Below are 12,949 nucleotides of genomic sequence, written 5' to 3'. Positions count from 1 at the left end.
CCATTAAAGACACTGCGACATGTTTGTCCATTAATCAAAACAACATTTTGGTCAACATAGAGTTTCTTATCAATATTTATCTACAACCTGCTATGACAACATCCAAAGGTTCATTCTTGAATGTTTCAGTTTAAATTAACACTGGTATTTCTTTTTAAAATAGTTGTATGATAGTTAAGTGAACTTTAAACAAAACTAAAAACTTTCAATACGCAAACAAATCGCCCGCGGACTACAAATCCCGTCAAACCAGTTGCCCTTCAAGTCGATAACGTGACCACATTGGCTCATTCTGATTGGCCGCTCTGCCCTCACGCGAGGGGCGTCACATCAGAACGCAACGATATCCAGAAAATCCAGCCAGGTCGAGGCAGTCAGTCAGTCCACTGCACCCGCAGATCCACTCCGACAAAAACACTCTTGAAGGACACCCACTCGCCGCTTACACAGACAGGTGAGTAAATACCAGACACCCACATGTAGTCATTACAGTATATTTTTAAGTATTTCCCCACTGTGTTTCTGAGCTAATTAAGTTGTTTGTGTGGCAGTATTGCTAGCGGACTAGCTCCCGTTGCTACGGCTGTCAGACGGTTGTTATTTTCAGCATATTTCTATACTGGAATTACATATTTTAAAAGACTTAACACTTCTGAATATTACTACGGATGTCTCAGAGCTTTTAAAAAGCCTTACGAGTCCGAAGAGAAACAATTAAGAGCTCTAAATCCTCTGTGTTAGTCACTTTCAGACTTGTTTGTGTCAGTGTTTGAGAGCCACTGATGGGGCTTTTGTTTGGAGTTTTCATCCAGCTGTTTTGAATCCTCGAAGTTTTTTAGCGTTTGTTATTGTTCCTAGAGGGATGACAGTAGAAGATGTTGTTTTTGTTTGGTTTGTAAACAAAACATCTTCAATTTAAAGCCATGGTTCACCGTAAGTAAACATTCTGTCATTGTTTTTTTCACCCATGTAATGTGGGATAACATGTGAGGTAGGATGGCAATCTCGGTCAGCATTCACTTTCAGCTCTTCCAACACAAAGAAAGTGAATAGTAAACGATGTTGTCATCCTGCCTCACATGCCCTTTTGTCTTTAAAGTCATACGAGTTTGGAACCAATCACACGAGGGTGAGTAAGTGATGACAGATTTGTATGTTTTTGTTAGAGTTATCATGCTTTTAATTAAATGATAATTAACATTAGAGTAGGTGTTTTAGTTATCTCTCAGTTAGGAAGAAGTTGATAAGTCATACTAGTTGACATCTATGCTGAGCGTCAAAGTGTGAAAGGGGTTGACAGTTCACTGTTGTTCTTATTGACTAGTCGTCACCACAGGCATTTCTGACCTAGTTTTCCATTGCCTCTCATGAGTACACAAGGTTCTTCTCATTGTTTTACTTTTTTTTTTTTCTATTCCAGCTTCACTTCAATGTCATTGCTGCCCAGTCGTGTATCATTTATTATTTTTTATCTAGAATTGAAAATTTGTTGCAATTATTATTAGATTAGATTCAAGTTTATTCAGGGTATCCACAGGGTCTTAAAAAGCCTTAATGTCTTAACTCAAAGATACATTTTAAGCCCTAAAAAGTCTTAAATCTACAAAAATATTGTGTTGTGGGTCTTAAATCCTTTTAACAGGTCTTAATTTTCCTTTGTTCATGTATAGCTACCCAATCTGGCCATTAACACCCATACAATCTCAATCAAACTTTTTACATTTTATTTAACTACTTTCCTTACAGTAACATTTATTTAAAAGTTCTCCATTTATTTACTACTGAGGATACTAAACTGACCTATATTTTTAATTATTAAATTATTGTTACTGCATTTTTAAGTTATAATAATAAGAATTTTTTAAAAGGTTGACTTTTAATCCAACTGGGATATTTGAGAAAAAAAAAATCCTAAGCATGTAGCCCTGGATTAGTCTTAAATTTAACTTTGTGAAACCCTATTTATTGTCATTACACGTACAGGTACAAGGGAAAGAAGTGCAGTTTAGGTCTAACCAGGAGTGCAAGTGCAGGATAGAGGTATACATTATAAAGAGCAATTATAGAAAAGCTATGGTGATATTTACAGATGGATGATGGTGAATATAATATACATGTTGTATTAACTATGAACAGAGTTTTACAATAGATGAATATATGTACTGGTTTCTATTAATAATCAGAGGTATGCATAATAGATATGAATATTGCTGCCATTGTTTTTTAAAATCCTGTCAAGCACTATTGTTTGCATAATTAATCAATCTTTTAAGTAGCAACACTTTGTTTTTAAATGATAAAGTAATTATTGGTCAAATTGACAGCCTAAACATTTTGTGATTTAATGATTCATATCAGATAATGATTATCTTGCCTCTGTATCAAAAAGTAGCAATAAAAATAATTAGTTTATGATTTTATTTTGTCTTAAATTGTGGTTGATTGTCTATTGTTGGAGCCAACAGACAGCATGTTATTTATTTAATACACAGTCCTTTCTAACTGTCTTTGTTTGTTTTTTGTAGTAAGATAAACCCCTCTGTGTCACACTTTGTATATGACTTCCAAGACTGCTAGTCATCTTGAAATAAATTAGTTATCATGGGACTGAAGTCTTGCCCCGAGCCAGTTGTTCTTTCACATAACTGGCAGCTCATCTCTGTTAAAGCAGATATCATGCCATGGGATAGATGCTAAATATAATATTGTGGTTGTTCTCTTCTACTACAAAGTGCATTCTGTTTTTTTTTTGTTTTTTTTTTTGGTTGTTGGAGAGGGCCACTAAATAGTGTCTCTTTGACTATAAATAGAGCCTGTGCTTGTCAAAGCTGCCTGCTATAAGGTAAGCGTCTTAGACCAAACACTTGCCATTCCAGATTGACTTTGCCTGTCTGTGCGTCAGGCGAGTGACCATCAGTGCACATCACATCTGTGTAGCTGACTTTACTTTTGGTGATGTGACGAAGATGAAATTTGACATGCAAACGTAAAAGCATGTACTGAACAAATAACAGACATTGGCACAGTAAAGATGTTGTTAGAATGGAGATATAGGCCTGGCTATTACTAACAACAAACACTTTTATAATAATAAAAAAATTACTATTATTATAATTTTTAATAATGTTGTTGTAAGTAATAATACAAATTAGGGCTGTGCGATTTGGTGAAAATATCTAATAACAAATTTTTATTTAATTATTATAATTTTTTGACATATTTAGATTTAATTTGTGATTTAATTTAATAATTATTTAAAAATTTAGATTTAATTTTGTAGTCAAGCTTCAGCTCAGTAATTTGTATCATAGCTTCTTATTGCTAAAATGCAGTGTGAAAAAAAAAAATAACAAACATTTATTCAAATTTGTTTTTTATAAATATTCCGAAATGAAACGCTTATTTTGCTGTAGAGCAAACATGAATAAAATAAACTTACCTTTTTGAAAACAAGTTGAACTGAAATTAGAGAGATAGTTTAGCTTATTATACATACAAAAAAATAATCATAATAATACAGAACACTCAGCAAACTAATATGGCTGATAAGATCCTTTCTGTAGCTTATATTGTCTAAAGTAAAATATCTATCACAAATGCTACACAAAATATCATGATATTAAACGCACAGCTGTGCCGCTCCAAAATGGCTAAAATAGGTGCGAGACTGAAGTGTATGTCTCCTATCCTGCATTTAGATGAGTTTTTAGTTTTTATAATCCCTCTTTGGTCACTGCATTAAAAGCCACCGTGTCTTTAGCGAGGTAGTGCGTTACAACATTAATTATCTCCTGGGTAGAGTTGCACTCTGTCATTTAAAAATGAAATTACAAATTATATTTGTATAGTACATTATAGTCAGTCACTACAGACGACCCACATACCTTCATCGCGAGCCGTGAATACACATGAAATACACATGAAGTTGACATAAACAATTTTGTGTGACTTTGCCCTAAAATCTAAATCTCAATTAATGAATTCATAATTCGTCCATTAATGCTTCTTTCCTGTTTTTTTTTTTTTTTTTTTTGGGCGTTCCGCATAGTTCGGTTTTCATTTCTGATTGGGCAGAACGAAAGGGAGCACACTCAATTCGCTAGGAAGTCTGTCACACACAGAAACCATGCATGCATTTACTCTGAGCGGGGGAATTAAAGGATACATATTTCACATCGCAGCCTCTTGCGATTAGCTAATTTCAACATTTCAAATGGCGATTGCTATTCGATTTCAATTAATCACACAGCTCTAATACAAATAATTAAAACATTAAGAATAATAAAAGTTGGATGTTTTAGTTTTCTAGTTGTGCAGATGTAATATAATTATTGAGTGTGTGTATAGTATAAAATAAGTATAATTTTTATATTATTACTACTAATAATAGTAACAATGTGCAATTTAAAAAAACTTTAAACTATTAAAAAAATAAAAACTTTTCATAGAGCTCCAGTTGCAATCAGAGTTATTAAACCCCCTGAATTATTCGCCCCCTCTTTATTTTTTGTCCCCAATTTCTGTTTAACAGATTTCTAAACATAATAGTTTAACAACTCATCTCTAATTACTGATTTATTTTATCTTTGCTATGATGATAGTAAATAATATTTGACTAGATATTTTTTAACACACTTCTATACAGCTTAAAGTGACATTTACAGGCTTAACTAGGCAGGTTAGGCAAGTTATTGTATAGTAAAGTATTGTATTGGTTTGTTCTGTAGTCTAGCAAAAAAAAAATATAGCCTAAAGGGACTAATAATTTTGACCTTAAAATGGTTTAAAAAAATTAAAAACTGCTTTTATTCTAGCCAAAATACAACAAACAAGAAAAAATATTATCAGACATACTGTGAAAATTTCCTTGCTCTGTTAAACATAACTTGGGAAATATTTAAAAAAGAAAAAGAAATTCAAAGGGGGCAAATAATTCTGACTTCAACTGTAAATACTTCTTATTTTTCTCAGTTTTAACTCTATACTTTTTTTACACTAACACATTTTCCCTCTGTTTGTTGGTGGTCTTGCTTGCTGTTTGTTTTTTGAGTGAAATTTATCGCTAGACACAATAATAGAGAACCAATAACCTATTAGGGAAAAGTGGTAATGTCGGTCAAACCGATTATTGGTCCATCTCTATTATAGTGTCAGCAGTAGCCTTGGACCTCAGCAGTGGGGAAGCACACCCAATCAGAGAGCCTGCCATTGATCAACAAAGCAAGCATCTTCTAAATGGCAAGGAAACCACTCGTGAAGTCTTTGGCGAGTGGTATGCAAAATGCCATAAACTGTGTTTAAAACCCAAATACTATGCACTGTTCGGCGCATCGGCATGTCATTCCTCACTTCCCTTAGTCTGAACAAGGTGGGATGACGTTGCCAAGACGACCGTCTCCTCTGTGGCTCATCCTGTTTGTGTAGATAATGTACTGGAAAGCTGCTCAGTAATCCATGTCATTTTGCCTTAGTCTATTCATTCTGACACCAGCACTTTCTTCAGTTCACTATGGTGAATTGGAGGTTTAGGTAAAGTGTTCAGTTTGACCTTAGTCTCTGATTTGCACACGAGTCAAAGCAAATTTGACAATCTGGTATGTCTGTGGCACATGGTGAGGTGTGAAGGACGGGGTAACCTCCGACTCGTGACGTGCTGTTGTTATTATTAGTGACCGATAGTGATGCACCATAAAATTCTTTGCTCATGACAAAAAATATTTTGGTCTGATTTACCAGTGGAGAGGAATGCTTAGAAATGTTTATTAAAATCTTCTTTTCGTTAAACAGAAATTTGGGAAAAAATATATACAAGGGCTCTGATAATGCTGACTTCAATTGTATAAAGATTTGCAGCAGGATTTTCCTCTGCTTCTAACAAAAGGCCTCTTCCTCTGTGACCGAAGTTGATTTCTGCGCTGGTGGTCAACGCTGGTCTCATGACCGACAGACCGCACACAAAGGCACCTCTAACCCCTCTGTTCGCTCACTTAGCAGTCACATGACATGCTTGCACACCCAACGACTGGCTCCAACAAACGCTTTTGTTTGGGTTTCTCCATTCTCCCACTTATTTTGTTTTAGACAACATGTTTCCTTTGGTCTTTAATCATCAGGAAAACCAGTTGCAGCTATGCATCTCGTAGGGACACGTTAGGTCTGCTCTATGAATTTAGCTGCAGGGTGTCACTGAACACAATGTACACTTATGTTGTGCACTAAACTCACAAAGATTTGTCTGTTCTCACTTGTGAAAGAGTAAGGCTTCCCATAGTCATCACACTTTCAACGAGTTGTAAAACTTTGGTTGTAATATTAAATATTTTCTTAAATGTTAAATATCTAAAGGTTGACGTAAATAATAATAATACTTTTTTTAATATTGTAAGAATATAGTTTATACTTTTACTATTATTCTGTTTAAATCCAGACTTAAAACTCATCTGTTCAAAATAACTTACTTTTTATAACTGCATAGTACATTCTGTATCATGTCTTTTGTATTTTATCATCTTCTCTATTTTTATACTATCAGTATATTTTTCAGTTATTGAATTGTGTATATTTTGTACAATTTTAAATTTATTGAAGAGTGTGTGTGTGTGTGTGTGTGTGTGTGTGTGTGTGTGTGTGTGTGTGTGTGTGTGTGTGTGCGTGTGTGTGTGTGTGTGTTGTACAGTGACCTTGGGTTTCTTGAAAGGTGCTTTAAATAAAATATTTTATTATTATATTATTATTAAATTCATATGTTCCTTCATCTGCTTTGTTTTAGTTTTTTTATTTTGTAATATTAAACATTTAAAAATTAAATATTAACTTTTTAAATAGTAACTTGTATACTTAATAAAAATATATACTTGAGGGTCAATAGACTGTTCAGAACTTCCAAAGTCATAGAAATATCAGGGAAGTTTTAAAACTGTTTCAATATTATTATATATATATTTATTTAAATGTATGTTGTTATTGTTTACTATAATTAATTATTATTTATTATTATTGTATTTTTTTAACAGTAATAATAAAATAATTATTATTATTTATTACTATTTAATAATATTATATTATTGTTATTTAATTGTAGTGGTAATGATAATGATAATAACATTTAATTGTATTATTATTATTATTATTATTATTATTATTATTATTATTAAATAGTAGTAGTAGTAGTAGTAATAATAATAATATTTAATTGTAATATTATTATTATTATTTAAATAAAAGGAAATATTATATTTAAATATTAATAATAATTACAAATATTATTATTTATTACTATTTAATAATAATAAAAAATAATAATAATAATGTTATTTAATAGTAGTGGTAATAATAATAATAATAATATTTAATTATATTATTATTATTATTTAAATATAAAGAAAATGCGTAATATGTTTAAATGTTAATAATAATTATGATTATTATTATTAATATTATTCATTACTATTTAATAATGATAATAATAATAACAATAATTATGTTATTAAGTAGTAGTAGTAGTAGTAGTAGTAATAATAATATATTATTTAAATATAAGTTAAATATTTATTATATTTTAATAATTATTGACTTTTATTTTAGATCTTGAGCTCTGCGCCTAAGATATAACTTCTCTGCAGCAGTTGCTACCCAAATTCACATAAACATGTCATATATATATATATGTATACACGCACATGATTCAAAAGAGAGGTCAAACCAAAAAAACTAGGCCCCGATTCCATGAATCACTCCTTCTACTTTTTCTGTAAATTGAGAGGTCGCTCCAGTATAGCTTTTCACGTGTCAGGCGTAATGCAAGCATCGCTCCATCCAATTTAGTCAGTCCTCATAGCACAGGTGTAATGGTATAGTGTGCAGCATCATGTTTTGCAGCCTGTTTATCCATAGATGTTGATCATTGTCGTCTCTCTCCTTATAGTGACTCATTTCCTTTATACCCACACTTGAACAACAGCTGATGCTGCAAAGTACATCCGGGGTCAAGTGGTCTTTGTTCTAAATACGAGGAGACCGTGACACACAGCTTACTACTATTCCAGTCCTACTCACTCTGCTTACTAGTTGTCTTTTTGCATTGTCCTATTGGTCTCATGATATGCCTCACATTTCTGGAAGATGCAAGTTCTGGGGAAAGTGTATTAAATGTAAGAGATGGTGTGTATATGGAGTTGTAGGAAGAGAGATGTAGTTTAAAGTGTGATGTCACGGATCACTGACACTCACTTAAGTGTGCTTTGACAGTTCTTGCTGTACCAAAGCAGAGCATGAAGACTGCAGAGAATAAAACTTGCCTTTTTGAGGGTATGAAATCGCTGACAAATTTCCAAGCAGTGACAGTTTAGAGTGGAAAACACAGAAAAGTCAGCCGCTGGTTGGTCAGCTGTTTGACTGGCAAAAGCAAATCAATTTCAAATGTCATTTCGTCTTTTTTTCCCTCAGTATTTCTGGTAAGCACTTTTCCAGACTGGTGTCTCAATTGATTTCTTTCTTCCTCTGTGTTGTTTCCGCGGGGCAAGTCTTAGCTACACAATGGAAATTGACTACCTGCTTGTTTGAAAGTGTGTTTTGCTCATGAATAGATTATCTCCCATTTCTTTCAGATGTGTTTACGCTTTCTTTCAAGAAATGTCCACTTTGTCTTAAAATCCATTTTGCTTTTTGCATCCAATGTTTAGGACTGATCGTCTGCAATATACTTATGTTATTCCAGTGTAATCAATGTCCAGTGCATCTCAGTCACTATATTATAAATGTGTTCAGCATGACACTTCAACATTTTATTCTCATGTTTATCAAGATAACTGATTGTGGTGCGGAACTTTCAGTAGCATGAGAGATCATGAGTGACTTCAGTCATGCTGGCCTGTATATTTCTCAACTGTTGTGTTCAATATGAGAATAAAATGTGTGAAAATGAATTTGTGCACTGCATCCAAAGCACACTTGTCTATATTACACACTGGGCTTGCAAAATGTTCCGGGGCTATGTTTTCTAGTTGGGCTACTAACAATTAATCCACCCTGCCCGTCAGACTATCTTAATTGGAGGAAAAATCTTGTCTATTTCAGTGATTTAAATTTTTTTAAATAATGTTGAATAAATAAATAAAAAATAATTTAAATATGGTTTTATTAGGGCTGGGTGATTTGGCCTCAAATCAAAATCTCAATTAATGAAACATTTTGACTCGATTATGATTAATAAACTCTTTTATTTATTTATTTATTTATTTATTTATTTTCATAGTTCATGGACAAGTTTTACACAGCAAATATGCTCACCTATTACGAGTGAGAGTTTTCTGAGTGGTTTATTACTTTAAAATAATTGAAGGAAACACACACTATCTACTATCAATGAGTACATATTGAACATCAACGCTGAACAACTGAACACATTGATTAAAACCAACAGTCACTTTTTTTTCTTATAAAAAATAATAATAAATAACTTTTGTTAACTATTATTCATATTTATCATCATTATTTTCATATTTTTCATATTAAAAGTAGAAAATAAGCAGTATCTTTTCTAAACAAAACAGCTATGTAAATAATAATTTAATCAGTGCATTTCTTGCATCTTCTGTAAAGAAATATTTGAATGTAAATAATTTTAATGTAATAGAAAATATGCCATCTCAAGACATCTCTGGCGCAGCTTCCTGTCATCGTCAGTGTAGTGCAAAGTAAGGCTCAAGAACGGGTTCGTCATCCTACTTGACCAGAGGTCAGATGTGGCTGCAGAAGTGTAAACAGAGCAGGGTTACATGACTCCACACACAGTAAGGAAAGTAATAGCAAAAAATCAACCTGGAAAAATATGATCGATTATAGGTTCTGAATGTCGATTTCAATTACTTTTCAATGAATCGCCTAGAACTAGGTTATATGGGAAAGCATGTATTTGTTTTATTTAGTAATCATGTGTTTACTATTCGGGCCACTTTAATTTATCCCAGCCTACTAAAAAACTGAAGAGTGCCTGCCCAAAAGGCTACCAGGAATTTAGAGATTTTGCCCTGACACAGCTATTATTATTATTATTATTATTATTATTATTATTAGCTTAATTGGCAGTTATTATAAACTTGAATAGAACAAAAAAAAAAAACAACAAAAAATGAATAAATAATAATGAACAATTTTTTAAGTATATTTACATTTGCGTTTACCCAAATGGATTAGCAGTGCATTCATTAATGCATTATCTTTCCCTGGGAATTGGACCCCTGATTTTGGCACTCTTGGGAGTCAAACGATGCCAGGGCCTTTCAACAGGGATTTATTAAATGAACATAATGAATGAGCTGATAATTAACCAGTAATGACTTGTCACCTCCTCCCCATCCTCTAAATAGATGGATTGATGTATGGAGACATTCAAACTGTTTGTATCAGTTTGCTTCTCGGGAACAAAACTGCTGCACAGTAGGCCAAGGGAGCAAGAGGGGTCAGTTTCACACCAATGCTGTGTCATACGATACTGAAAGTGGTTAAAACGACACCAGAACTTGAGAAGTAAAGGGCATCTTCATGTTTTTTTTTATCATACTGGATCACCGTGCAATTAGAGATTCTGGCTGAATCTGATTTCCTGACTCGTGAACTTGCAGCTGCTGCCAGACTTTTCATTTACAAAAGGAGTGAAACTCTAAGCAGACGGATGCTGTCAGTTTCACAGCTGTGACTGTGAAGCCTCTCGCTTCTGTGAACTTGGCAGCCTACTCGGGGCTTGCAGCTGATACCAACTCAAATTAAACGCACTTCAGACTAGCAGATCCGTTTGAAGGAGAGGGCTGATTGATTTCAGTTATCGCTCCAAAGCTGTAGATGTGGCATAATAATTGGGGTAATCTGTATTTCATCAGAATGATGCAGATTGGAAAGAGATCCTGATTAGCCTGGTTAAAACATTTCGTTTTATCATATAAAGCTGAAGTTCAAGGCTCCAGATTAGCTTTCTGGCCCGACTTGGGATATTTAGCCACACTGGACCTTGTGTGACCGGTTTTAACTCAAGTGCCCTTATGTGGTGCAAATACACTGGTGGAACCACAGGGGTTGCAACATCTGATTACAGCATGTGTTTTGATGAAAGTGTTGCATTTTTAGCTTGGATCAAGACTTTATCGGTTATTGCACAGACATTTTGACAAACCCGTTATGTACGACTAAAACCTCTTGTGAAACAAGATTTGTGAGTTTCTCTGTAGTTTAAGTTCTTGGTCTATTTATAGAAAGTACATTAATCAGTGACGTGTGTAATTTAAATGCCAGATGTATATCTGCTCAATTTTTTTTTGTTTTAAAGGACAGAAATAAATATCCTTAATTGGAGAGGGTTGTGATATGTTAGGTTTGTACAGTAGTGTGCATATCTCCTGTGCAACTGTGATATTTAACATTTGCTTCCTGTGTTTTTCCCCCAGCTCCAGCAGTGAATCTCATATTCTGCTGTGAATTCACGGAGGACGGATTTGGAGTCGAGCGCCTTCTTGGTCCAGTGTGGTCCAGCAACATTACGAAATAGCAGAAGCAACAGGAATCAAGCTGGACGGGGGGGAGGTGAGGGAGGACGAGGGCACCGCCTTTGTCCTGAGACACAGAGTCTGCACAAGCAGCGATACTGACCCCACCCAAACATCCACCTCAGACCACCGGGACAACATGAGGTCCTGCACAGATCACAGATCGGATGGCCCCGGACAGAACGTGAGTGAATAAATGTGTTGCTTTTTATCTTGATCAACCATCGTGCTTTGTCATTAATATAACATAAATAGTGATCGACTAATATTATCCCTTTTGTTAAGGTAGTGGGGCATAATAAGGCCAAAATCTGTGAGGTATTGGATTAATGTAAATTAAGGAGATGCATGAAACCAGCAGTGTAGCCACATTCACTTTCATTTATTGATTTGCAGCAATTTGGTACATTAAGAATTCTTCTGATGTGCAATCACTTTTCATATGTTGGCTGTTTCACATGGGCTCAGTTTCATAAAGCTTCTCAAACTACACTAATCTGTCGCGTAAGGCACAGAAACCTGCATTTCATCCACTTTAAAGTGCATGCATTTAATAGTATGGGACCCCAAGTAGCATATACGGCAGGCTTATAAATAATTCTCTCTCAATAAGATAAGTGCACTCACTTGAGAACTCAATGGAGTGTTTATAAAAGCTAATGAAGTATTAATGAATGCTTTTCAATGACGGCACAGACTCTAATTTGCATCTGGAATCCATTATAGCTCCAGAGACCAGCAGATTTATCATTTGAGGTGTGGTGTGTTGAACTGTATAGGGATCATGTACGTGTGCGTTGTTTGTTTATGTGAGCTCTAATTACTCGTCACCGTCTAATATAAAGAGAGTCTTTTAGTCTCAGAGGAGTCTGTATGGGCTCAAAAGATCGTCAAGAGGATAGTTTTAGATTAGGGCTGCACCGATAAATGATCATGTATTGAATTACAATTATTTATGTCAATAACAATGATAAGCTCTGGACTTTTACTCTATATTGATTTAAGAGCCAATCACACAGCAGAAATGTGCAACAAGTGTGTTGATATTAGAGATGTATCGAAATTTCAGCCACCATTTAATGGACCCTCTAATTTTGTTGCTTCAGTTGTTGTTAGGATACTCTTTTAAATCTGCAAGCATTAACAAATTATTTAGAAATATATATCATTGTTCAATATGGAAAATAATTATTAAGATTGCATTTTTGCCATATCGCCCCGGCCCTAGTTTAGATGCCATGATATGCTACGTAAGAGGGGTTTTCTTTTCATTTTGTTTTATATTGCTTGATCATTGTCTACATCTATATAACAGAATGCAGATAGTTCTAACAGTGCAGGCAGGTCTAGAGAGGACTCTTTGTATTTGCATGAGCTGTTGACTTCAGTTATTTGCATGCATGCTGCAAACA

At 34.0% G+C, this 12,949-nt stretch overlaps 1 protein-coding gene across 1 annotated transcript in view; it reads left to right on the top strand.

Annotated features, from left to right (window-relative positions):
• The first annotated feature begins 351 nt into the window (after nt 1-351).
• Nucleotides 352-12,949, top strand: part of adipor2 (adiponectin receptor 2) — a 38,115-nt gene continuing 25,517 nt past the window's right edge. Inside the window, exons 1-2 of the mRNA XM_056456002.1 lie at nt 352-454; nt 11,439-11,721. Coding sequence (XP_056311977.1) covers nt 11,677-11,721 — 45 coding nt within the window. The 5' untranslated portion in view covers nt 352-454; nt 11,439-11,676. The remainder of the gene's footprint in view (nt 455-11,438; nt 11,722-12,949) is intronic.

This window comes from Danio aesculapii, chromosome 4 (assembly GCF_903798145.1).
Source record: "Danio aesculapii chromosome 4, fDanAes4.1, whole genome shotgun sequence".
Classification (NCBI taxonomy): domain Eukaryota; kingdom Metazoa; phylum Chordata; class Actinopteri; order Cypriniformes; family Danionidae; genus Danio; species Danio aesculapii.
The sequence above is the reverse complement of the archived record's forward strand: the minus strand, read 5'-3'. Positions and strand labels throughout refer to the sequence as shown.